Genomic DNA, 26,607 nt, shown 5'->3' with positions numbered 1-26,607 from the left:
GAGTAGCAGGGTTATGGATAGTTTCTATTTCATTCTTTTGACTTTGTTTCTAAATTTTTTTTCTTTTTTGACAGTGAACACATAGCTAATAACAAACCTATAAGACATTTTTTAATTAAAAAAAAATTGGAACAGCTGAAAATTACATAATCAATTGCACTTAGCTTTGGTTACAAGATCCAAGCCTTCTAGCATGACACCTGGTAGCAGTTATACAATGGCCAGGGCTGGCAAAAGGCACAGTCAGGCTGACCTACTTGTTCCTGTGTGCTGGTTAATTAGGCAGATGTTTAAGCTACTATCCCAACCTAATCTAAGGCTAACAGAGCAGCTTTTGTCCTGTTGGACCTTAGGCTGGCAAACCAAGCTCAGAGGGCTCCTCAAACTTCAGTGTGCATTTGAAGCATGAGGAGATGAGGTTAAAATGCACGTTCCTGGGCCCCATTTCCAGAGATTTAATAAGTTGAGCATCTGACCAAGCAAAGGGCTTTTTTAGAGAATCTTCAAGCGACCCTATCAGGGCTGGGACTAGAGTGAGGCAAGAAGAGCACCTAAGGCGAGGAATTTAAGAAGCTTCTCACCCTCTAGGTCTTGCAAATACAGGTTGGCACCCTGAGCGAGCACCTCCTTAAATTTGGCAACCTAGGCATCTCTCCTGCCTCATCCTAATTCCAGCCCTGTCCCTAATGTTGGTGACAAGAGACCTCATTGTGAAAAGGCTAAATTACATGAGTCCAGTTTGGGCTGTACACGGCAAGTTGCACTACAAAAAAATGTTTAATGCATAAAGAATGAGCTAGGTATAATTCTGATTCCTAAAAATGAAAATCTGGGCTCATCTGCATTTTGTAAGTGCCTCAACGCACCGTCTAAGGCATTAAATATACATTTTGCTTTTAAAGACACATAACTCCCTGCAATTCTCCAGGTTAAATCTGAGCTGTGTTTCCTTAGATATTCTGCAATCAGCAGTATACCAAATGACACATTCCTTAATTCCTCCCAAGTTGGAGGTTTAGATAAGCCTAAGAGGTGTATAAGCTACGTATTTCCCGTGGAGATAAAAATTAGCCTTGTCTCCTTTCAAAGCATTGTGGACCTCAGTCATCTGGCGTCTCCGACAACACTGATCAGCTCGTAGGCAGATTTCAGAGTGCTTATAACTCTTCTGAGAATTTATTGCTCATGCAATTAAAAATCCCAACCATTTCCTGACTTACCCCCCAGATATGTGATCTTACAAAATATTCCTTTTCACCAACATCGTGTCCATACGGAAGGCAAGAACAAATCGAATTTTAAAGAACACAGCACAGACAACAAGAGCTGGGGGGTGGGTGGGAGGAGGTGCACAGGTAACTGGTGGGGAAGCACTGAGTATAGTTCTTGGCTCAACTTAACTACCTCCACCAACTCCTGCTACAAATGCGTATCTGCCCACACTCTCTAATCAGCAAAGAACACAGACTTAAGTGTCCATACAACAAAGGACAAAATGAAGAGGGATCTTACGGATGAGTATGTTTTTACAGTTGTAGGTCCCATGATATTTAATGGCAATACAGCAATGATTTGTAGCAATTTGTCACTATCATGGTTTGGGTCTGAGTCAAATCTACGTTCCTGCCATAATATCGTTATAATAAAGGAATTTAAATCAACTAAAATAGAAGTATTAAAAAACTCAGGTTAACTTTTACTTATGAAAGGAGTATCATACTTTTTTAATACTTGAAAAAAAAATCCCCAGAACAGATATTTTGAAAATACATTTTGGATACAAACAATCATATATAAAATGGATAAACAACAAGGTCCTATAAGGGAACTATATTCAATATCCTATAATAAACCATAATGGAAAAGAATATGAAAAAGAATATATGTACTATATATGTATGTACAACTCAATCACTTTGCTGTACACCAGAAACACAACATTGTAAATCAACTATACTTCAATAAAAAAAAAATTAAAGAAAATACATTTTGTTTTATACATTCTTAAAGATATCCAGCAACTGGTGTATGGGTACTTTAATAGAAATTTGTTTAACAAACGAAACAAAACTTCAACTATAGTGTCCTACATCCAGTTCTGTTTAGCAGAGTGTCTATCATTAAAAAAAAAAAATCATTCTCCTACTGAACTGATGTCCCAAATGAAAGGTATGCAAATTTTTAATGTAAAAGGTGAAACAGTAATATTTTACATTTTAGAGGCCATAGGTCTCTCACAAATACTCGATTCTGACACAAACATAACATGTAAGCAAATGTGCAAGGCTGTGTTCCAATAAGATTTTATTCATGCACACTGAAATTTGACTTTTATTTTCACATCTCACAAATCTTGGTTTTTTTTTTTTTTTCCAACCATTCCTACCACCCACCCGCCACCCCAAAGAAAGAAAGAAAGAAATTCTCAGCTTATAGGCCATTCAAAAACAGGATACTTGTCAAATCTGGCCAGAGGGCTATAGTTTGCCAATCCTTATTCTAAACAGCCATCAAAAAAGATCTCCCTATCCTGAAAGTTAGCTTAAAAAAAATGATGGAACTACTTGGAGAAAGGCTTCCTCAGCCAGAATCACTGCGCCCAATTTACAGGAGCACCATCGCTAGGTGACCTAGACGGAGGGGGGATGTGTACACATATCACAGTGCAACCCTCCCTGCTGCCAAGGAGTGCAGGCATGTGATAAAGTGCTATTTTTCTACTCTGTATGACTAGTGAATTCAATGTGCCACATAATTCAGAAGTGGAAGAGAAGGGTTACTGACACAATGCCCATGGAAAGATTATGTACCTATTCTTGGATTAATTTAAATCTCCACTACATTATAGATGACGCTGTATACATTTGTAACTGAAGGGGGCTAATCTGATGTAAGAACACATGTGGCTCAATTGGGAAGGAAATTTCCATAGAGCAGAAGTTCCACTAATATGAAAGGGACTACTCATGTTATTTTTACAAAAGTATATCCCAAGTCCAGGGTCAATTCTAGCTGAAGCTTACATGGTTCCAAACCTAAACCTCTTCTGCTTTTCCACCATAAACATGAAATAATGGCTAGACCACACCAACAAAGGGCCTAACGATCTAGATGGGTTACCTGTCCTCCAATTGGTTCAGTGTTTTAACAGATCTCCAAATTACCAAGAGACCCCACCAGACCAACTTTCTAATGAGACATGAAAGAAAAATGATACCAACACGTTTCCTAAATTTTTTCAAAATATAAGAGAATCAAACTCTGAAGTAGGTTGCCATGATATTCCTTTTTTCTTGCAATTTAAATGTCTATAGCAATTCTTACATCCACAGAGATCCTCTTCATAAGAAGGAGATATTAAAGTGCCACATCAAAAACAACACTCATAACTCCCAAGCAATTTAAGAACAAAAACTCATTTCAAGTTCAGGAAAAGAAAATAAAAACAGACTTTAGATACTGTCAAGTATCTCAAATCACCTATAAAAAAATTAATGTAGAAAGATAAGAAACTATTTTTACATAGATTAACTACCCATACTAAGAAGATCTGAAAATTATTCCTTAATTTGGAACTGTCCTGCAAGCCAGCACAGTGTATCTTCCGTGACATATGTTCGAGACATAAGAGCATGAAAGATGACAGATGATAACCTTATCAACTTCCAGGCACTTAGCTGAGGTCGCTCATTTGAGATTAAACAAGATAATTATAAACTTTAAATAATCATTTGGTTGGTTTCTTTAAAAACTCAGTCACATCATTTCAGAGTCCCACCCTCACACACCACAATGTCTCAAAATGGTATCAGATACGGGTTAAAGAAATTATGAAATAGCCATGCAGTGAGATTACCAAAGCAATACTGTAGAAGAAATATTATGGTATGGAAGATTGCTTACAATGCATTCACTGCTCAGCACCGAAGCACACAAGGTTAGCAAAAGAACCTCATTCTTGTTCCACCCCCGCAAAAAAAAAAAAAAAAAAAAAAAAAAAAAAGTTTTAAAAATGGTCTGTAAAGATATATATGAGATATATTAGCACTGGTAATCCACAACATGTAAATAAACTTCAAAAGGTACATTAAAACTTGTTTGATTCTTATTTTTGCCTATTTGTATTTTCAAGTTACCCCATCCTTCACATAACATTTTTATAATAAGAAAAAATTGTTTAAATCTAAAAACACATGTATACAAATGTTTGCACAAACCAGGCTACATTCTGGTTACTGTGGTAGCCTTACAGCAAACTCTCAAAAGCCAGTAAATAAATCAGAGAAAGGAGGTCTACTTAGCACTAGCTTTATTTAATGTTGAAGAATTCCAGTAATTTAGTATAGGAGTAGGTCTAATAGAATCCACCTAGTAGGAAAAAAGAAAAGAAAAAACAGAAAAACACTAAACAGCAAAGCTTCTCAAGTAAAACTTGATAAGTGTGTTAGCGGTAATTTAGCCTCTACCGCAAGTATGGTGTGGACACCCAAAGGTTTGGAAGGCCCTATCATCTTTAAAAAATGGAAACAGAAAGGCTAACAGGTTAAGAGGTAGGAAGACATTTCCACCTTCCCAAAAGGCAAAGTCCTCGTAACTTTGTTCTCTTGACGCATGAGGATCTGGAAAGGTGCCCCAAACCCCCAAACTGGCACGGCCACCCCGGGTATTATTTCACCCTGGATAAAGTCACTGAAACTTCCAGCCAGGTGGATGACCCAGATGGCTGGCTGGCTGGCTGGCAGACTGTCCAAAGCCATCTAGCTACACGGCTGTCCTGTTAGGTCTGCCCTCACCTACGGCAAATGGTGGGCTGCGCGTGTGCTGTATTTGCACAGTGTTGCACTCAGGGTGGCTTCTCCCTGGAAGAAGGATAGTTTAGCTATCCATAACTGGATTTAACTATGACCCCAAATAAAAAATACATAAAGGGCAGCTCAGATTCTGTAGATGTGGTCAAAGGGAAACATTCCCATGAAGAAGCCTCGTTCCGGATGATTGATTACTTTGACCGATTTGGGTATATTGTATGATCTATAAATAATCGCTTACAGCAGACAGGATGTTAATTATATGATGCCGTGGTTTAGAAATAATACAGTATTTAGCATTTCCTTAAATTGTTTCAATCCCCTGTTAACACTCTGCCATAAATGGAGGGAAATCGGTGATTTAGAGAATTAATTTGGTGTAGAGTTCAGCAGTTGTTTGGATATCCAATCGAGCTTAACATTCCCTGTGTTCCGTGTAATCCCAAAGATGAAAGGCAAGCGCTTTCATTCTCTAGACCTTACTTGTCCTGATGGCCTTGCTGTACCACCACCTGAGTACCACCACACTCTCACTCAACTGATAGGTCTGTCATTAAAGGATAGACCTTTGAGATTGGAGAGGGATCTATTTATGGCTCCCAGATAACATTTGCTACAAATTTTATATGCATAATACTGATCTGGAAATGCTACCAGATAACATTTTATAATGCTACTAGTGTCATTTTAAGTTACTGGCCAATCAAAACCATAATGAGATATCTCCTCACACCTGTCGGCATGGCTATTATCGAAAAGACAAGAAAACAAGTGTTGGCGACAATGTGGAGAAAGAGAACTCTTGTATCCTGCTGGTGGGAACGTAAATTGGTATAACCATTACGGAAAACAGTATGGACGTTTCTCGAGAAATTAAAAATAGAACTACCATGTGATCCATCAATCCTACTTCTGGGTATAAATTCAAAGGAAACAAGACTATTATCTCGAAGGATTATCAGTCCTCCCACGTTCACTGCAGTAATATTGACAACAGCCGAGGTATGGAAATAACCTAAATTTCTTTCAGTGGATGAATGAATAAAGAAAATGTGGTGTGTGTGTGTGTGTGTGTGTGTGTGTGTGTGTGTGAGAGAGAGAGAGAGAGACAGGGGGGCCAAGTGGATAATCAGGGTTAAAATACGTGTTTGGCCTCTTATTTGTCCTGGATCTGATAAAAACCTTTACTGTATGACATTGATTGTAACCAAAGAGACCATAGGTTTCTAATCCATTATCACAGGCTACCTACAGAATCTTGGTGATGTTACTTTTTCTAAACATTTGCAGGAATTTTGGAAAGAGTAGCGCCTATTAAGAAAGCACTTTTGGGTAGTTTTATAGTTCTTAGAACTCTATTTTCCTCCCGATTTTGATCTGAAAGGGAAACAAATGGCCATTTTCACCGAAGATATCAAACTTCTTTTTAGAACTAAGAATCTGATTTCTGTATATACCTTCAATAAGCAATTCAAGACTAATTATAGTAATGCAAGTTCAATGCAAAGAATCACTGATTTTTTTGGCCATTATAAACCACCTTTAATGTCAGTGAGCCTACTTACCAGACCCACGTAAATCATGGCTTGTTAGAGAAGTTAAAAACAGTATTAAAACATTTTCAAGGAGCTTTCCTGGTGGCGCAGTGGTTGAGAGTCCGCCTGCCGATGCAGGGGACACGGGTTCGTGCCCCAGTCCGGGAAGATCCCACATGCCGCGGAGCGGCTGGGCCCGTGAGCCATGGCCGCTGGGCCTATGCGTCCGGAGCCTGTGCTCCGCAACGGGAGAGGCCACAACAGTGAGAGGCCCGCATACCGCCAAAAAAAAAAAAACATTTTCAAGTTTAACATGTACATATTTCTCTCTTAAAGGTTACACGTAAGTGATTAGAACACAAACACACACACACACACGCACGCACGCACAATATCCTCAAATCTACATGTGGAATTTTCAAAACAAATGGGTTCTTCAACCACCAAACATTTAACTCTTCAAAATCAAGGATCTTCCTGAGCATTTCTCATAGCTGAATCTATTAAGCAATTATGCATCCCTGTCACTGAGTGAAAGTAGCCTGAATTCCTACACTAATAGCATGCATTTATTATTCTGATTTTTATTCATTCTAGTTTTTGCAGAGCACAATTCCTTTCACCCTTGGGGCTAAGCTTATTTACAGAATAAAACATGCAGCAGATCTACATACGTAATTTGGCTCAGCTAAAACGGTATGTCAAAATAGACACAACTGGTCCAAGTTTAAATTTTAAAACTATTTTTAGCTTTTGATTTTAAATGTAACATCTTGCCCCATGATACATCAACTAGAATTTTTTTTTCAATCCAAAAAATAAAGTCAACAAAGAAATTAGCTAACTATATCTGTGAAGAGCAATCGGGACATACTTCATAAGAAACAGATAAAAGATTCACACAAAAATGCTAGCTCTGTCAAAGCATTTGGAGGTCAAGAAATCCAACATGTTAGGTAAGTGAAATAAATGCCTTTAGCGTCAGCTTAGTGTTTGTAATAAACTGACATCAATGAAGAGACTCCCTGAAGAGCTTAACCTACGAGGGCAGACACTACACACCCTCATCCGTGTGCCCAGTGCCATGAAGCAGGAGCTCAAGTACGTGCTGGGAGGTATCTGCGACCCAGGCCCCAGAATATACAATAGAAAAGGCCTCCTGCGCTAACAGGGAATCCAAGAAGGGATCATTTGGGACAGTTCAGGCCATTTCCTCTCTAGTTTCAAACAGGCGTGAATTCACCAGCAGAGGTCATTAACACCGATCCTATGGATGGCAAATTAGGCTGGTAAGTAAAAAGGTAGCAATTTTGTCACCCTGAGAAAAGTAAGGGTGACTTCAGAGATGTCTTTCTAAGGTCAGTGACTCATGACTGACTGGCAGACCACACACACTGGCAAATGGAAGCAGGAAAAAGGGGGAAAGAGACAGATCTTAATGCACCCTGGACCTTGAAGCCAGGGAAAGAGAAATGCAAACGACATAACTTTATAAAATTCCCAACTACTAAGCTTCTCAAAGTGAGGTCTGTCGAGTAGGCCATGTCCATGATCTACTGGTACTGGGGACCTAAGCAGAGAAACCGAGACTAAGCAATTTGACTTAATTGTATCTGTTGAATCTAATAATAAAAAAAAATCCATTCTTGGATTTTACATATCTTTGCTCTTTTCCATCTCACTTTTCTAGTGGCTGGTTCTTTCTGTATTTTATAAGAAGTATTGATCCAGAAGGAACTGGAAATTAAAAATACAAGGTCCCTTACCACAGACAGTTTGAGAAGTACTGCACTACAACACCCTAAATAAAGTTTTGTACGGACAGTACGGATATGACGCTTGCAAGGATACTGATTTACCTGCAATCATCTCTTCAATTACTTGAACAGTAAGCAGGTAGTTTTGCCCATGTGTAATACACTAAACTCTTCTGATTAACATCTGAATTAATCTAGAGATATTTGAATTGCAGGCCAATGAGATACCACATAATCAAAACTGTTCCCGGGAACTGAGATGTTAATTAACGTGTTTCCCTTGGAAAAGGAGAGTTCTGTGGTCATACAAATGTGAGAGATATGCTCATTTCCATGCCTCCTCCTGGGCAGGCAAAATACACGTTAGCGTATGAAGGATGCCGAGAAGGTCTGCAGTTAAGAAAAATGTTTATGCAGATGTGATGCTCTTTGTCTAAATACATGTTAACACCTTGTTCAGGAAACACAATTTTGGAAATGCTGGAATTGACAAAGGACTCCAGATTAGCAATCAAAAACCTGTCTTGAGTGTCACTTGCTAGCTGCTTCCTGTCTTCATTTGTAAAGGGATCACGCTCACCACCCCACCACGCTAGTGAGCGGCTGCATCAGTGAAGGAACGATGGAAAAATCACTCTATGCAGCAAGTAATAAGCTCCTGGAGGACACGGAACTGGCTCCCATCCTGCAGCCCAACACACACAAACTGTTACTAAGCTGCTCTCTAGGGAATGTTCCAGGTTGTCTCCTCACGCCCCCCCGCCCCTCCCTGCCATGCCCCGGATGGCTAATTCCGATGGTCATTTTGTGGGCTGGTCCCTTGAGATTCCGTGCCTCTGGAGGCCTCCTGCCTCTGGTCCCCTGGCTGGTGTGGTGTGGTAGGCACCTGCCACCCTTCCTGGGAAATGCAGGGGGCCCCAGAGCAGAGCCAAGAGCGGGCCCTACACTTGGCAAAAGTCCCAGCTAGTGAGCACAGCCCCAGGCATCAGCCTCTGTGCAGAGAAGCTGCCCCAAGACATTGTGGGATGTGGGCCACACAGGGCTCAGGTGTTCAGGTTCCCACGTCCACTGCCATCCTCCCACCCTAAACCACCTGCGCCCTTCTCCCACAGCCTCCACGTGACACGCAGTAGGGACCCACTGAGCTGAGCGATACTGCATTCATCTCACACAAAGAATACCCCAACGTGGGCTTCCCTGGTGGCGCAGTGGTTGAGAGTCCGCCTGCTGATGCAGGGGATGCGGGTTCGTGCCCCGGTCCGGGAAGATCCCACATCCCACATGCCACGGAGTGGCTGGGCCCGTGAGCCATGGCCGCTGAGCCTGTGCTCCGCAACGGGAGAGGCCACAACAGTGAGGGGGCCCGCATACCGAAAAAAAAAAAAAAAAAAAAAAAAAGAATACCCCAACCCGAAAGAGAAAGCGTTGTAACAAGAAATTGTTTGTCAGGGCTTGATAGCACTTCTTTCCCACCTGATACCATAATCTAGCTCCTATTCAACCTCCGGCTCCCCATTTCAACAATCAGTAAGAATACATTCTCCCTCAAACTGTTTGCTATTTTTAACTTCTATGGCTCCTCTGTTGACTTCAAAGGCAACACCCAGCATCTGAGCACCAGCTACAAGGTCATGTGGTTAGTGAAATGTAGGACAAGGAATTGGTTTTTGTACACAGTCTTCCAACCACCAAACCACGAGGTCTTTGTTAAGGTCAAATTATCATGAAACGTTATTGACCCAGTACACAATGAACTCAGTGCAGCAGCTGTTACAAACACTAGCCACAACTTAAAAGAATAAAAAAATAAAAAGATAAGCAGCCATTCGTTCTACTCACTGTTCACGTAAACATTAAATGTCACGGAAGAATTCGCATCAGAATTGGACACGAGAAACGTGTAAGTGCCTCCTTCGGTCCCTTTTAATCTGGTTAGATGAAGTTCACTTACATATCTACAAAGAAAGGACAACCCATCAGTCACCTGTGGACGGCCTGCCTCGGGGCGTGTGGCTTTATCAGTTTCTACCTGAAAATACATGCTTATTTTGGAAAAATATGCCCCACTTAATTCAGTATTAACAAGATCCACATTAACAAACAAGAACACACACATATATTTCATTGGGGACAGATGCCTGGCGTGTGAGAATACAGAGTGGGGAAAGGCTCTCTCGGCATAAAGGCAACCTCACAGAGATGGCAGCCTCTTCCGCTTCCTGAGCTGTCCCCACGGCCGCATCCTTCTCTGCCCTGGTCCTCTGTTCAACCTCCCTCTCATCGGTGTCCTGAACTCGCCTGCCCTGCTTTAACGGCACCTGCCTGGCAAAACGCCAGGCTGGCAGGCATCTCCATGTAGGTGTCTCCCTGCAGATGCTTCAGGGTCACACGGCAAGGTCAATACCGCTGCCCTCACCTTCCTTCTTGTGACACCACCGTCTCCCGGCTTTCCTCCTTCCTCCCCGCCGCTGCTTCTTCCCAGTGTCCTCTGCAGCATGTGCTATTCGACCTTCTGTTTCACAGCAAGGACATCGTAGATGGCTGTGATAACTGAGCACGCGGTACCACCATCGGGGGCGTTACTGACACGGGCTCCAGCATGGACGGAGCACCCTGGGCGCCCCTTGACCCCCACAACCGATTCGACACGCGGTGGGTGGTTCAGTCTCTCCTCTCACACTGCATGTGCTCCCTGGGCAATCCATGCTCCCCTGAACTACTTACTGTCTGCTCACAAATCCTGACCTCTAGTCCAGACCTCCCTGTCCTATGCCTTCCTTCCTCTACAGACCTATGCTCACATCCCACCCCCCCAGTCCAGAGTGTCCCTGTGACTGGACTGTGGCTCACCCACACCCTTTCTTCTCTCCTTTCCCCTCTCTACCCTGTTCCCCCCAACTCCCCGCCAGGTCTCTCTCTCCTTTAATGAAGACCTTGCCTGTGAATCCCTCCCACAGGCGCTGCATCCAGGGAACCCGACCTACGATACATTCTACCTGAACATCCCGGCTCAAGATCCCACAGTCAACCTCAAATTCAACAAACCCCAAGCCGAGCTCATTGCCTTTGCCCCCTCCCTCTCCCCTCCCCCTCGAATAGTATTGCCTCTTACCATCCAACCTGGCTGCCACAACCAGACTCCTGAGAGCATCTTCAGCTCCTGCCTCTTTCCTAGCCCTTCGATCACCTTTAAGGAGGAATCCTGGACACCTCCCAATACATGCTCTTCCCTCCAACCCTTAGACCGAGGCCCAGGACAGCATCCTTTCTTATCCACACTCTTACAACAGCCAAGAGCTCCTGACTAGGAAAAAGTACTAACTCTATCTAGGCACCTACCTCTTATCAGCCTTGGGCTCTTGTTCAGATTAACACACCTAGGTCTCAGATTCCTCTTCTATAGAAAGAAGGGAAGTAAGAGTGCCTCCTCATCGAATTTGTGAGGACCAAAATTATTGAGTTAATGTACATGAGGGACTTTGAACAGCACATGGCAGGAAAAAAGCACACACAGCTTACATGAAATGTCACTATTGCTACTGTTTTTATTGTAAGTGTTTTGAGGATCAAATGAGAGGTCTGGGGCTTCCCTGGTGGCGCAGTGGTTAAGAATCCGCCTGCCAATGCAGGGGACACGGGTTCGAGCCCTGGTCCAGGAAGATCCCACATGCCACAGAGCAACTAAGCCCGTGCACCACAACTACTGAGCCTGTGCTCTACAGCCTGCGAGACACAACTACGGAGCCCGTGTGCCACAACTACTGAAGCCCATGCGCCTAGAGCCCGTGCTCCTCGACAAGAGAAGCCACGACAATGAGAAGCCCATGCACCGCAACAAAAAGTAGCCCCTGTTCACCGCAACTAGAGAAAGCCCGCGTGCAGCAACGAAGACCCAACACGGCCATAAATAAATAAGTAAGTAAGTAAGTAAGTAAGTAAAAATTAAAAAAAAAAAAGAGAGAGAGAGAGGTCTGATGTAAAAGAAACTTGGGTTCACCGCCTGGCCCAAAGATGCTTAATGATTCTTAGTTTTCTTACAGTCTTAAAAAAAATGATTAAAGGCACTAACATTTCTCTTTCTCTGAAGAGAATTATTTAATGTGTCCCTAGTATATGCTAGTCACTGCTTTGAACTATCCTCAGAACTCTAGGAGAGAACTATCCTCCAATTTACAAACAAGAAAACTGACGCATGGACTTTTCTGTGTGCTCTAAACACACAGCAAAATGAAATGATGATGACTCAGGAAGCAGCCCCAAACTTCCTTCCGTATCAGCTGTCCTCTCATACACTGACGGGTCACAGAAACAGGATCCGGTAAGCCAAGGGGACAGGGTGGGGGGAACGTGTAATTCCCCAAACAAGGCCCTTTTCTTACCTGATGTTACTTTCATTGTCAGACTTGGGGTAATCTTCCCACTTGTCAGTGGAAGTTCTGTTCATGTATATCCACTGTCGGTGTTCAGGTTTGGGATATGCCTCATACTCAACAACCAAATCCACATTCTCGCCATCGTTTACAAATACTGTTGTATTCATCATAGGGAAGATATTAATGAATCCTTTATCTAATCACGGCAGAATGAGACAGAAAGAAACTGTTATCCCCAAAATCTTGACAAATAACAAAACTTCACCTTTGGATTATAAAGATATTGAATGATTTCCAGTATTAATTGGCAATGACAAGTAAGAATTTTGACTAACCATTTTACATTTTATTTTGCTCTTGGAGAATCACAGTCATAAAGTGAGAAAGGACACACGTTGGAAATGTTTATTCTCTTATCTCTGCCTCTTAAGCAAGTCTGTTAAAGATCTATCACCATCTTAGAAGTCTTCTAGAACTACCAGTCCTGATGTTTATTAGGCTAAAAAGTATTTGGACTAAATAGTTAGCCCATACCCAGATCCAATATAATTGTATATGTGGTAAGAAGATGTCATAAATCAAGAAGGGGAAGAGAGCCCCGATATTTAATAAAAATGTTGCAAGAATGTCATTTAGTATTTAGAGAAAAATAAACTTAGATCTTCTTATCATATCATATATCACAAATGAATCAAGGACAGCATTTTAATAATTAAACCATATTTTTAACTAAACAACGGAATTTACTTCTATCAAAACTTTGTGGAGGGGAGGGTGACGGGAGTTTTCTAGGCTTTTTAGAAGCAGCCAAAGAAATAAAAATCCTAAAAGACAAATCTAAATACATAAACATTTTCAGAAAGTATCTATATATAGGAAAATTAATTAAGGTAATAGGAAAAAGAGGACATAAAAATATAGAAGGAAAAATAAACTGCTAATTTAAATAAGGCATTCCTTTTCACATATTGAAAGTAGCAAAACTTCAATAAAGCTGTTAAAAAATAATGTATATCCACTCTATGGAAAAATAGTAAAACTAATCTGAAATAAACTCAATAATTTTGCAAGTGTACTTAAAGTAGCACACTGAATTACACTTTGTAAATGGGTACAACTCTTGTGGAAAGCATTTAGCGATATAGATTTTTAAAAATTATCTACTTTTCAATTTAATCCAGAGAACTCTTCTTAGTGAGGTAGATGGCCACGTGCAAAAAGAAGTGCTATTTACACTAGTCATAATAATTTTAAAAACGAGAAAATAGAGAACTGGCTAAGTAAATAAATCAGCCCTTAGAAATTATTATATAATAATAATAATAACAATACAAGGAAGAGCTTGGAAAAGACCATCATAAAATAATTGCCAATATCATATTTATAGCCTCCATTTATGGAATGCTTTTTAGCATACACTTTGTTTAATAATTATGACAAACATTTAACTTATAATGATACTGAAAGAGAACGCTTGTAACCCCTAATCACAGATGAAAAAGAAATCAAGTCCTGGAAAGCCATATAGGTGGCGACCCAAAGCAGAGCCTACATGTGAATACAGGTCTGTAAGAAGCCAAGGCTGGTCTCTTTACTGTTGCACAGCCTAGAGTCTCCACATACTTCAAATGAGAAAGAGAGAGAACATAAGATTGTATGTATAATTAAAATCCTGTTGCATATAAAAATATAACCATATACCAAATCCTAAAAAAGCTTATATCAAGTTAGTGGAATTATGGAAGAGTTTTAATCTTCTATTTATTTTCCAAACTTTGAAAATTAATTATAACATTTTATATTGTCATTTAACCAAACAGTGCCATTGTCTTTGGCACTGTTTGGTTAAATATATTGATAGCCCCCATGATGTTGACATGAGAGTATTTGACTCTCCTTTAGTTTCCTACAGATTCAGAATAAAAAAATGGAGTCAAACTGTCCTTTGTATCAATGGAAAAAATATTTTTCAGGTGAAAATCAAAAATCATCCAAATGAAATTAAAACACCACTTTGTTCTAATACCTGAATCATAAAAGGTACACCCCTGCCATTCTTTAAGCTAATTTAGATTAATTTTGAGGAAATAAATGTTTTGTCTGAATGTTACGTTAAATTTTCAGGTACTCAAGATCATAAATTCAAAGATATCACACAATGCAAAATATTCAAACACCACAGACAATGATATTTCCACTGATTTCTCTCCCTCTCATCATGTACAAAATACTAAAGTTCTCCTGTGTTTTCTATAGTCCAGTTTGCTCAATATAGTTTTATGTCCTATAATAGGACACAGCTTCAAATTCATGAAGTGTAAGAATTATTAGACTCAAAGAACCCCACCTGGGTTTGTTACAGAGGATGATTTAAGAAATTGACGAGACATTAACATTTAATCAAGGGCAAACACTGTGCCGGGCACATCTGCAAAATATATGGCCTTTCTCCCTCCACAGCCTTGGGAGTTAGAGGCTATGTTTCTTGGAAGAGAAAATGCAGGCAGAGTTAAAGTGGGGTGTATTTGAAAGTTAAGTGCCAGAGCTCCAACTCAAAACCAGGTTGGGGCCACCCAGAAGCCTTTTTTGCGCCACTCCACACTGTGTCCAAATCCTACTCCCAGCCCCTAAAGAAATTACTTTTCTCTTTGTCTCTTACTGTTCCTCCCATCCCAACCCACTCCTGAAATAGTACAAAGCCAGATTCAGGTTTCACGGCCTCCAGTCTTTCCAGTTATATTCTTGGAAATTGATGAATGGATTTTAAAAATCTGATTACATACAACAATAAGCTCCAAACATCCTTACTAATTGCTTTCTGGAGCTGAAGCTGATATATCAACATGCTCCCTAATCAACTTAGCAAATTAGCACTTATGGAGTTTAATATTTTAAAAGCATAGCCTTTTATTCAAATTAATAAATGGTTCACAATCACATTTAGGGACAGAGTAGTGCCCTTTCTCTGGGCTGGCTCTGTAATCGCAAGTAAAGTGTCTTTTTCACGTTCAGTCTGGTGAGATACTTTCCATTACAACATGGGCAGAAACGCCAAAATCATATGAGATTATTGTGGGATAAATCGCAGACTTCTAACATTGGTACATAAATTATTGAAGAAATATGGGGGAAAGGAGAGAAATGAAAACAAATATCACACCATTTTATTATTGCTCATGATGAATTTCACCACCCTACAAGTACTTAAAGTCAAGCGCTGAGAATATGGTTGCATTAAAAAGACAAGAAAATAGATTAAACGCAAACAGTACTAAAAAGACAAGAAAAGTATAAACAAAGTAATTTTAAAATTATTATTATTTTCAGTAATTCAAAATACCACACTCTGATCTCATTAAGTAGATGCTTGGGAAATAAATATTCAGTAAGATCTAAAGCATGGAAGACTAAAGCAGTTGTGTATGCCAGACATGATGGGGTTAGGGCACAGGTTACTATGTTTCAGTTTACGCTCTGTAGAATCAATGACCCATGCCTGGTGGGCTGTCTTCCTGAAGGTTTATGCTACAGCCTATAAGGCTGGAGGACAGGGTGAGGTCAGGGGTGTACTGAGGAGGAGAAGCCAATTCAGTCCTTCCTGCTACAAAGGGTGACTAGAGCCCATGAATCAAAAAACGATAAACCAAAAGGCTGAGGAACCTCACCAGAAGATTCAGAGAAATACATTAAGCTCTAAGCATATGCCTTCCTCCACAGAGAAAAGTCTCCATCCATTTCCAAAGTCAAGTCATTCAGCAAGGACTAGAGTTTCTGGAAAGGCTCAACCTACATTGTATTTGTTGAGGTAGGGGAGGTAAGCAGAGAATGACATGTTCAAACAGCTTCACAGTTACAACTTTCCACTTGCCTCTATTAAATTGGTAGAATTTGCTTTTGTGCTCTAGTTGGAAGAGGCTACGAAGATCATTTTCTTTCATATATTCATCCATTCATTCAGTAATAATAAAAACCCTAAGAATCTGTTCAACATTCCATTAACGTAAAAAGGAAACCATCTAGTAATTCCTTCATTCACTATGCCAGTAATTTATCCATTCCCAGAGATATTTACCTACTACTTCTAAGGTTGTTGTGACATTTGCTGATCCAAAAGTATTATTGGCATAACACATGAACACGCCAGAATCATTAACTCTTGCTGAGCTGATAGTCAATCTCTCCTGACGAAGAAAATTGAAGTCACCCTGATGCCAGCTATTCCTCTTCACCTGTTCTTTAGTCTGCTGGTTTCAGAAGGAGAGGGGAAAAAAAATCAAAGATTACCATAAAATTTATATTCAGGATCTTTCCTAGATAAATTAAAAATAGCAGCAATTAACTTCTCCGTATTAGCATTCATTATACACTACTTAAGTAAGTATAATAAAACATCATGACAAGTCTGTCATTGGAACACTTCATATTACAGGATTATATTGAAAGATAGTTATTACTGATGATTGTAAAAAATGAAAATTCATTTCTTAATAACCACAGCATACGTAATTCCAAATTCTCTGCAGTGCTAAATATTTTTTAACAGTGCCAAATTTTAGAAGTTCTTATATAAGAAATAATACAGGACACTGATATTTTAAAAGTCAGCATATTTATATCCTATCAATACTTCCTGTTATATATATATTTTTTCTATTCTACATCCCACTGGTTGAAAGAAAACACATCACTAGTAACAATCGTTCTATTATATTAACATTTATATTATTTTCATGAATAAAAATAGACTTACAGTGTCTAAGACTAACTCGAAAATTCATCCTATAGTTCTTACCCAGCAGAATTTTGGCAAGTATTAAAGGGAGTTCTAAAGTATATAAGATATATAAGACAAAATCCCCAATTATTTACACATGAGCTGAAGAGAAAAGGTTGTGCATTTACTCTTGTGATATCACCATGCCACTGTTAATATTTATCTGCAGATAAGACATGGAGAGATTTCTTGTATGGAAAACGTCATGGGGAAACAACCATAATACAAACTATAACCACTCTCTGAGAAGATTAAAAGAAATAGCATAGAGCTTTCTGCATCTTCCAAATTTTCTGTAACATGAACACATTCCTATTACGATGGGGGGGGGGGGGGAGGGAAGCAACTAAAAAAGAAACTAAACAGGAGCTGATATTGACATGAAACAAGATCAAGGGTGATTCCCTGGCCAGGCTATGGTGAACCTATTAGCATTAGACCATTCTGACAGTACTGTAAATCCGAACAGTCCTTCTGGAAAGCAACTTGGAAGCATGGTTCAGACCACTAAGCAACTCCAGCAAATTTATCTCAAGGAAACAACTCAACAGAAAACAAAAGGTCCAAGATATTTACTGCGGTGAAAAATTGCAGATGACCTAAATGTATACCAGGTATCAGAACTATGAATACGTGAAAATAAGAAAAATGCTTCTTTTATGTAAAAAGCATAAAATGAGTGTACCTTAAGACAGCAACCATGTGTTAATACATATGCATGAGGGGAGAGAGAAAATAAACATGAAAAAAAATGTGGGCAATATAGCATTTGTAAGGACTAACCACTTGAGACTACTGAGCACTTGAAATGTAGTAGGTCCAAATTGAGTTGTGTTGCAAATATAAAATATGTCCCAGATTTTAAAGACTTAATATGAAAAAAGTAGTGTAAAATATCCCATCAAAAATTTTTATGTTATGGATTTGGTAAAGTAGCAAGATACAAAATTAATGCACAGAAATCTCTAGCATTCCTATACATTAATGATGAAAAATCTGAAAGTGAAATTAAGAAAACACTCCCACTTACCATTGCAACAAAAAGAATAAAATATCTAGGAATAAATCTACCTAAGGAGACAAAAGACCTGTATGCAGAAAATTATAAGACACTGATGAAAGAAATTAAAGATGATACAAATAGATGGAGAGATATACCATGTTCTTGGATTGGAAGAATCAACATTGTGAAAATGACTCTACTACCCAAAGCAATCTACAGATTCAATGCAATCCCTATCAAACTACCACTGGCATTTTTCACAGAACTAGAACAAAAAATTTCACAATTTGTATGGAAACACAAAAGACCCCGAATAGCCAAAGCAATCTTGAGAAAGAAAAACGGAGCTGGAGGAATCAGGCTCCCTGACTTCAGACTGTATACTACAAAGCTACAGTCATCGAGACAGTATGGTACTGGCACAAAAACAGAAATATAGATCAATGGAACAGGATAGAAAGCCCAGAGATCAACCCACACACATATGGTCACCTTACCTTTGATAAAAGAGGCAAGAATATACCGTGGAGAAAAGACAGCCTCTTCAATAAGTGGTGCTGGGAAAACTGGACAGCCACATGTAAAAGAATGAAATTAGAACACTCCCTAACACCATACACAAAAATAAACTCAAAATGGACTAAAGACCTAAATGTAAGGCCAGACACTATCAAACTCTTAGAGGAAAACATAGGCAGAACACTCTATGACATAAATCACAGCAAGATCCTTTTTGACCCAAGTCCTAGAGAAATGGAAATAAGAACAAAAATAAACAAATGGGACCTAATGAAACTTCAAAGCTTTTGCACAGCAAAGGAAACTATAAACAAGATGAAAAGACAACATCAGAATGGGAGAAAATATTTGCAAATGAAGCAACTGACAAAGGATTAATCTCCAAAATTTACAAACAGCTCATGCAGCTCAATATCAAAAAAACAAACAACCCAATCAAAAAATGGGCAGAAGACCTAAAAAGACATTTCTCCAAAGAAGATATACAGATTGCCAACAAACACATGACAGAATGCTCAACATCATACATCATTAGAGAAATGCAAATCAAAACTACAATGAGATATCATCTCACACCAGTCAGAATGGCCATCATCAAAAAATCTACAAACAATACATGCTGGAGAGGGTATGGAGAAAAGGGAACCCTCTTGCAGTGTTGGTGGGAATGTAAATTGATGCAGCCACTATGGAGAACAGTATGGAGGTTCCTTAAAAAACTAAAAATAGAACTACCATATGACCCAGCAATCTCACGACTGGGCATATACCCTGAGAAAACCATAATTCAAAAAGAGTCATGTACCACAATGTTCATTGCAGCTCTATTTACAATAGCCAGGACATGAAAGCAACCTAAATGTCCACTGACAGATGAATGCATAAAGAAGATGTGACACATATATACAATGAAATATTAGCCGTAAGAAGAAATGAAATTGAGTTATTTGCAGTGAGGTGGATGGACCTAGAGTCTGTCATACAGAGTGAAGTAAGTCAGAAAGAGAAGAACAAATACTGTATGCTAACACAGACCTACTAGAGAATGGACTTTAGGATACAGGGAGGGGGAAGGGTAAGCTGGGACGAAGTGAGAGAGTGGCATGGACATATAGACACTACCAAAGGTAAAATAGATAGCTAGTGGGAAGCAGCCGCATAGCACAGGGAGATCAGCTCCGTGCTTTGTGACCACGTAGAGGGAGGGGATAGGGAGGGTGGGAGGGAGGGAGACACAAGAGGGAAGAGATATGGGAACATATGTATATGTATAACTGAGTCACTCTTGTTATAAAGCAGAAACTAACACACCATTGTAAAGCAATTATACTCCAATAAAGATGTTAAAAAAAATTTTTTTAATGTTAATTATATAAAATATTTTGGATATATTGGGTTAAATAAAATACATTAAAATCAATTTTACTTTTTTTTTTTTTTTACTGTCATGTGCCTACTAGAAAATTTTAAATTACATAGGAGGCTCACATTCTATTTCTACTGCACAGCGCTGCTAATGTACAGTGGTAGAATTCTAGCTATTTCTCTTTTTTTCTCATGGTATTATATTTTTGGAAATTTTTTTCACTAAAATAAGCATACATAAAAGCTGACTGCCAAAGTTGAATGTTTTGGAATCAAAAAGAAGAGAAACCTGCTTGGTTAACTAACTGTGAGATCTTGGCCAAGTCAAGGATGCCACTATGGTCTCAGCTTTTGTTTCTAAAAGGCAATGAGAGAATAAAGGTCTTTAAAGGCCTTTCCGGTTTGGAGCACTATGTCGACTTGAAGATAATCCCTTCTAAGAGATTCTTCTAATAATTGGCAGAAAGCTGACATTTTCCTGCCTAAGAGTAATTGTTAAGAAGAGACAAAGGGGAAGTGACATTTTTCTCTGGCCTCTTCCAGTCCATCATACAGACTTCTCCTCGGCAAAGGCAGAGTGACAATGGACAGGTCACAGACTATATTCTAGATTCCCGGTATGTTCCTTCTAGTTCCTGCAAGAGCCCAGGAGTCCCTGTTTAGGGAGCTAAACAGGACAATGAATACATTGGTGCTAGAAGGAATAGTTTGTTAATAATTGATACATCATCAGCACCCAAACCCGAAGGCCATAATTTAGGATACTGTCAAAGATCATAATAAAAGCAAGCAAAAATACGAGGGTTTAGAAGCCTTAGAAAAGCTAACCAAGATTCACAGTGTTGAATAAACTCCAAGACTCTCTTACGTTTTAAAACAAACAGTTGCAAAAATACCACAAGAGTCGTTTTACCCTAAATTTCATTGTGAACTAAACTTATTCTAAATGATCCAGATCAAATACTATGGATTTTTGAAAGAATCTGATAGTGCTATAACAGGGCTAGGTATTCCAAATTAAGCCAAAGGATATCAATAAAAGATTCATGGAGGAACCCTGGCATACAGCCATGAGCCCCATCTGCAAGTCACACATTACATATTGTTTGCATGTGATTTGCTCTTCCTTAACCCTTGGAGGTGCTCACTGGGATTTCCCCAAAGAGTTCCCAACACTGCAGGCTTATCTACCAGCACCAGCGGATTAATTGGGAATGGCATGCACGACTCCTGGGAAAAAGTGGTTCAGAATCAAACTGCCTGGGGCAATTTAATTCTCATCTCAAAAAGGCTAATTTTCAAGTTATGGAGAGGCTCAGTTACGCACCCCGTAAATTGTTCTCTCATCTGAAATCAAGGATCATAGAAAGGCAATTAATATGGGACTGTGTTCTATAGGGTTAGTCAGAAATTCATGTGTAAGCTGTTGGTTTTATGATAGGACTTGTTTCTCTGACCCACTGGTTCCATTCTCCTGTTAGTGGCAGGCTTCACTTAGCAAGGTATCCATCACTGGTCTACATGAACGCCATCATAATGGTTTGCATTACGCTAATCACCATAGTTACTTGTTTAGCAAAGGATTCTCTAAACAGGCATGAAACTGCCAATGTTGAATACAGAGCATGAGGCGGAAGAAGAGGAAGAGGAGGATGAAAAGACAGTATTTCCTTTCTTCCAACGTAATACGCATGTGTGTACTCAGGAAAAACTACCATGAGAGCAAATTAACTACTTGGCCAAGATCATTCAAACAAAAATTATTAAAAACTCAGTCACGGGCTTCCCTGGTGGTGCAGTGGTTGAGAATCCACCTGCCAATGCAGGGGACACAGGTTCGAGCCCTGGTCTGGGAAGATCCCACATGCCGCGGAGCAACTAGGCCTGTGAGCCACAACTACTGAGCCTGCGCGTCTGGAGCCTGTGCTCCGCAACAAGAGAGGCCACGATAGAAGCCCGCGCACCGCGATGAAGAGTGGCCCCCGCTTGCCACAACTGGAGAAAGCCCTCGCGCAGAAACGAAGACCCAACGCAGCCAAAAATAAACAAATTAATTAATTAATTAATTATTTTTAAAAAGTAACAAATGTTCAAGTACAGTTGGCGTCTTTAAAAAAAAACTCAGTCAATGGGAATCTTAAGGCAAAATATTAGGGAAACCGGACATTTTAAAGACCTTGTTATTAATATGAGTATTAGAGAGGGAGAAAAACCTTCAAATATAACTGGCTAAAATTTATTTAATTTTAAGATATGCCTAACACGGTATCTGACATACAGTAGACATTCAATATGCATTTGTTAAACGAATGATAACCTAAACGTTAACCAAATGTTTCAGATTGATGACAACCATTTTATTAATAGCGACTAAAACAAATAGAAAACCATTAGCAACCTGATCTCGGGTAAGCAGGCTCAAAGGAGGAAATCAGATGCATACAAAAAGAAATCTCTCAAAGGGACAGGCCTCTCTGTGGCAGAGGGAAGGGCTTCTTGGCTGACATCTGAGACCATTGATTTATGTTTTTAATATGGAAGGAAAAAAACTGGCAACTTTCCCCAATATTTTAAATAATCTGGTCTGAACAGTTGCCATAGTAGCTTTAAAAATCAAGGTAGTTACTCACTGAACCATTAATTTTTTTTCCCCCCCACAAAAGTCATTCAAAAGAAACAGCATGGAGTAGTAACAAGTCTGAAGTTTTCTCTACGACTTTCTCAAAATAAATTTACAAAATGACATTTCTTTGTTACTCATAATGAATATACACATCTACCTATGGTGCAATGAAAGGGGTAAATACACATCATCTGTACACACTCCAGAGAGTTCCACCTCTGACAGACACACCAGCTGAGCCATCCCCAGGACAATTAACAGACTTTTCTAGAATATGTAAAAGAATGTATATGTATGTATAACTGAATCACTTTGCTGTACAGCAGAAATTAACACAACATTGTAAATCAACTCTACTTCAAGAAAATAAATTTTTTTAAAAAATGGACTCTTTTAAAGAAAAACCTTCAACTCTCCCACACAGAGAGAATGATACTTTGAGGCAAATGGAGAAAACAATCCACTCACCTGGCTGTTTTCCCTTATCCACATTGATTCCACAGAGCTAGACACGTCTTTTATCAAGCACATCACTGCAAATTCTTCCCCTTCCCTGAGAAGATAGCTGGCTTTGGACACAGACACAACAGGCACAGCTCTGATGGCTAGAATAAAACGAAACGTGGCCCTCAAATAACTGGCTGTAGTAGAGCATAACGTTTTAACTTACCATTTTTCCTCAGCTCACTTTGTGGTCTTTTAAATAAGATATAAAGTAGGGTACTAACCGATCTGTATTACTTGTATATTTGAAGACATCAGCAATGAAATTGTACATCCCTCAAGTAACTTCATTAACACCGAGTGAAAAAGATAGACTGTCTACTTTGAGATTATGATAATCCTGGGCAATGCGATTTTGAAATAGGTAGAAGCCCTGGCATAGTGAAGCTGCATTCATCTTTATTTGACTTGCTGGTTTCATGAGAATGTGACCAACAACTAATTATATTCTTTTAACCAAACAGGCATCTTTCCCACGCGCTATAAAAATAACGTCTTATTTCTTAAAATCACAGGTTTTAAATAATCAAACTTGCCTTAATTCCAAAGAGCATCCTTTTTCAAAAGCCTTAATAAAAACTACTCAATAGCTAAATGCCAACTGGTGTTGAGTTAGATGATCTCTGAAATACAAAAATCTGGGTATCTTCCAGCTATCAAAATATTCTACATAATGCCACATTAAGAACAAGGTCCAAAGTCAGCTGGTACTTTCCTCCTCAGATTGTGAATAGTTTGAGAGGTATTAAAATTAAATAGCTGAGGAGGAATCAATTCATAGATCAATAGTAAATCAAGGAGTGAATTATCTGTATGCTAATCTTTTCAGTGTAACTAAGGCTTCCCAATGAGTTTCTCTTGGAAGGAACAGTTTGTGCAATTATGAAACTTTGGGATGTCCTGATGTCAGTAGGTTTAAAGACCGTCCCCAGGACCATCTGAATGCCCATCCCTGGCAGACACACCCAGCTGGAGGTGGTCATGGACCCAACACATGGGATGGAGGCTGTGAAATAAAGTATTCACAAGCAGCCAGCATTATTTTGAGGCTGGGCGAAACGATCCAAGAAGCTACCTGAGTGACATACTGAGTTGGACCAGTGAGAAGCGAGAAGTCTTCTTTTAGATCAAAGGATGCTCCGACTCCCAGAAGAAAGCAAACAAGGGCCCATACCTGCCCTCACTTTCAGGGTGAATTTCTTCGACAGCACGGACTTGCCCTTCTGGTTCGCCGAGCAGTGTAGACAGAGCCGATGATACTCGCGCTTCACATTTCTGATCGTGATGCCGGCCTTGGGGTCAGCGACAAACGTCAAGTCCTTGGGAAGAGGTTTCCCCTCGCACCCCGTGAGGGAGTAATTGGTCACCTCTGGGTCTGTCAGAGGACAGCGGACCAGCGTGTCGTTGCCTTCCTTCCCGTACAAGGGAAGCTCAACCAGGAAAAGCTTCTCAGGATCTACAGCATATCAACAATCAGTAGTTTGAATGGCTGGTCACAGACACTGAAAACATTTTGTAAAAATCTAAAATATTGCCGCTCATAACAACAATCCCTAGTGGCCCAAATGGCTGCTGACTTTATTCTTTGCAAACAAGAGTAGAATTTATCCGAGTCATACTAATAAGGAAGAGTTAACACCTAGTAAACGCTTTCCATGTGTCAGGCACTAAGCCCGGACCATTACACACTTCTCACTCTCATTTAATCCTCAGTACACCCCTATATGACAGGCGCTATCATTATCACCATTTTATCGATAAACTATAGTCTCAAAAACAGTAACTCTCCTTAAGTGACACAGCCCAGAAATGGCAAGACAGAACTCAAAGCCAGGTCTGACCGATACCACAATCTGAACTCTTAAAGCTCTGGGAATATTTTATTGTAATAGTTACTTTTTTTCTACAGCAGGTAACACTCCAAAGAAACTGGGCCAAGAATAAGCCAGCCTGATGGTATCTAATAGGGTGGGAAAAAGTGGAATTATACCTTGTTCAGGACTTTCCCACCCACTGTCCAACCTGTAATTTGTTTTGATCTTATCTAATTGACACAACTTCTACTTTTGTGTGAGCCTTTATCACTTTTTTGAAAAGTGTCCAAATATACTTCCATGTTGTACCAGTTTCCGAATTAATCATATGTTTTTGGTTTTTTTTTTAATCTATTTAACAAGCAAGAAGACCTATTTAGTTCAGAAAGGTGAAATAATTTCCCTCTGGTGATACAATAACTTGCCTCATTTGTCCCCAAGTGTGCTTGACTTCAAAGTCAAATATGTACTCTATGCCTCCAAGACTAAGGGAGAAGCATGGGAAAGAGTCTATGAATTAAAAGAAGAATACAGGGCTTCCCTGGTGGCGCAGTGGTTGAGGGTCCGCCTGCCGATGCAGGGGACGCGGGTTCGTGCCCTGGTCCGGGAGGATCCCACGTGCCGTGGAGCGGCTGGGCCCGTGGGCCATGGCCGCTGAGCCTGCGCGTCCGGAGCCTGTGCTCCGCAACGGGAGAGGCCACAACAGTGAGAGGCCCGCGTACCGCAAAAAAAAAAAAAAAAAGAAAAAAAAAAGAACATAGAGGTTTAGAGGCAGGCAAAATGACCACGATCTAGGAGTCATGTGAGGGTATTCAATGAGACGAAAGGGAAAAAAATAAGAAATGTTTAAAAAGGGGACTAACTCATGTTATCAGTACTCAAGATGTGCTAAGAAGAAAGGAATATGGGAACCCCATGGGTCAGCCTGAAGCCTGGATGATAATCAGTAGTAACAGTGCAGAGTACATCAATGTGGAGAATGAGCTGCAGGGGTCCAGATGTTTTTCCTTATATAGTGAGAGAATTACCAGCATCTCCATTGTTTGTAACAACACGGGTTTCAGAAAGTTCCTAAGAACCACCAGCTGAACACCCTGAGCACAGGGACTTTCCACACAATTCTTTCTTCATTAAGATAAATTTCAATCAGCTTATAAGTAACAATAGAGTACAATTAAGACTGAAAATGAACAAAACTGAATCACCATAAAATTGTCGTTCAGTGTTTTCATTCCTACAAAACCCTAACCCCTCTGCGGGGGCCTCCTTCCAGAGTTCCCAGTCTCCAGGATCCTCCAGTTTCTGAATAGAATCTAGAAAACCATCAGGAGGCCACACAGTATAAATAACACGTGGGCCCCACTCTATTCATATTCTTTGAAAGGTATGTATAAATAGAACTTCTAGAAATCAAATAAACCTATATGCAAACGGGGAGCTTATGAGTTTCAGAAATGCTATGGCAAATACTTGATCGTCCAAACCAGGATACTTGTGACTGAAAGGGGTACTCTTAATAATTATGCCAGGAC

The 26,607-nt window shown here is 39.8% G+C and overlaps 1 protein-coding gene across 4 annotated transcripts in view; it reads right to left on the bottom strand.

The window, feature by feature from the left end:
• KIT (KIT proto-oncogene, receptor tyrosine kinase) overlaps positions 1 to 26,607 on the bottom strand; it is an 85,637-nt gene that overhangs the window by 19,868 nt on the left and 39,162 nt on the right. For 2 of the 4 annotated variants that reach the window (XM_019928160.3, XM_019928162.3), the window contains exons 3-7: positions 24,436 to 24,717; positions 23,226 to 23,362; positions 16,546 to 16,717; positions 12,480 to 12,669; positions 9,940 to 10,055 (exon numbers count right to left, since the gene is read on the bottom strand). In XM_019928160.3, the coding sequence (XP_019783719.1) occupies positions 9,940 to 10,055; positions 12,480 to 12,669; positions 16,546 to 16,717; positions 23,226 to 23,362; positions 24,436 to 24,717 (897 nt within the window). The remainder of the gene's footprint in view (positions 1 to 9,939; positions 10,056 to 12,479; positions 12,670 to 16,545; positions 16,718 to 23,225; positions 23,363 to 24,435; positions 24,718 to 26,607) is intronic. The other 2 variants (XM_019928161.3, XM_019928163.3) reach the window with 1 other exon arrangement.

This window comes from Tursiops truncatus, chromosome 5 (genome assembly GCF_011762595.2).
Source record: "Tursiops truncatus isolate mTurTru1 chromosome 5, mTurTru1.mat.Y, whole genome shotgun sequence".
Classification (NCBI taxonomy): Eukaryota; Metazoa; Chordata; class Mammalia; order Artiodactyla; family Delphinidae; genus Tursiops; species Tursiops truncatus.
This window is presented reverse-complemented; position numbering and strand designations above follow the sequence as displayed.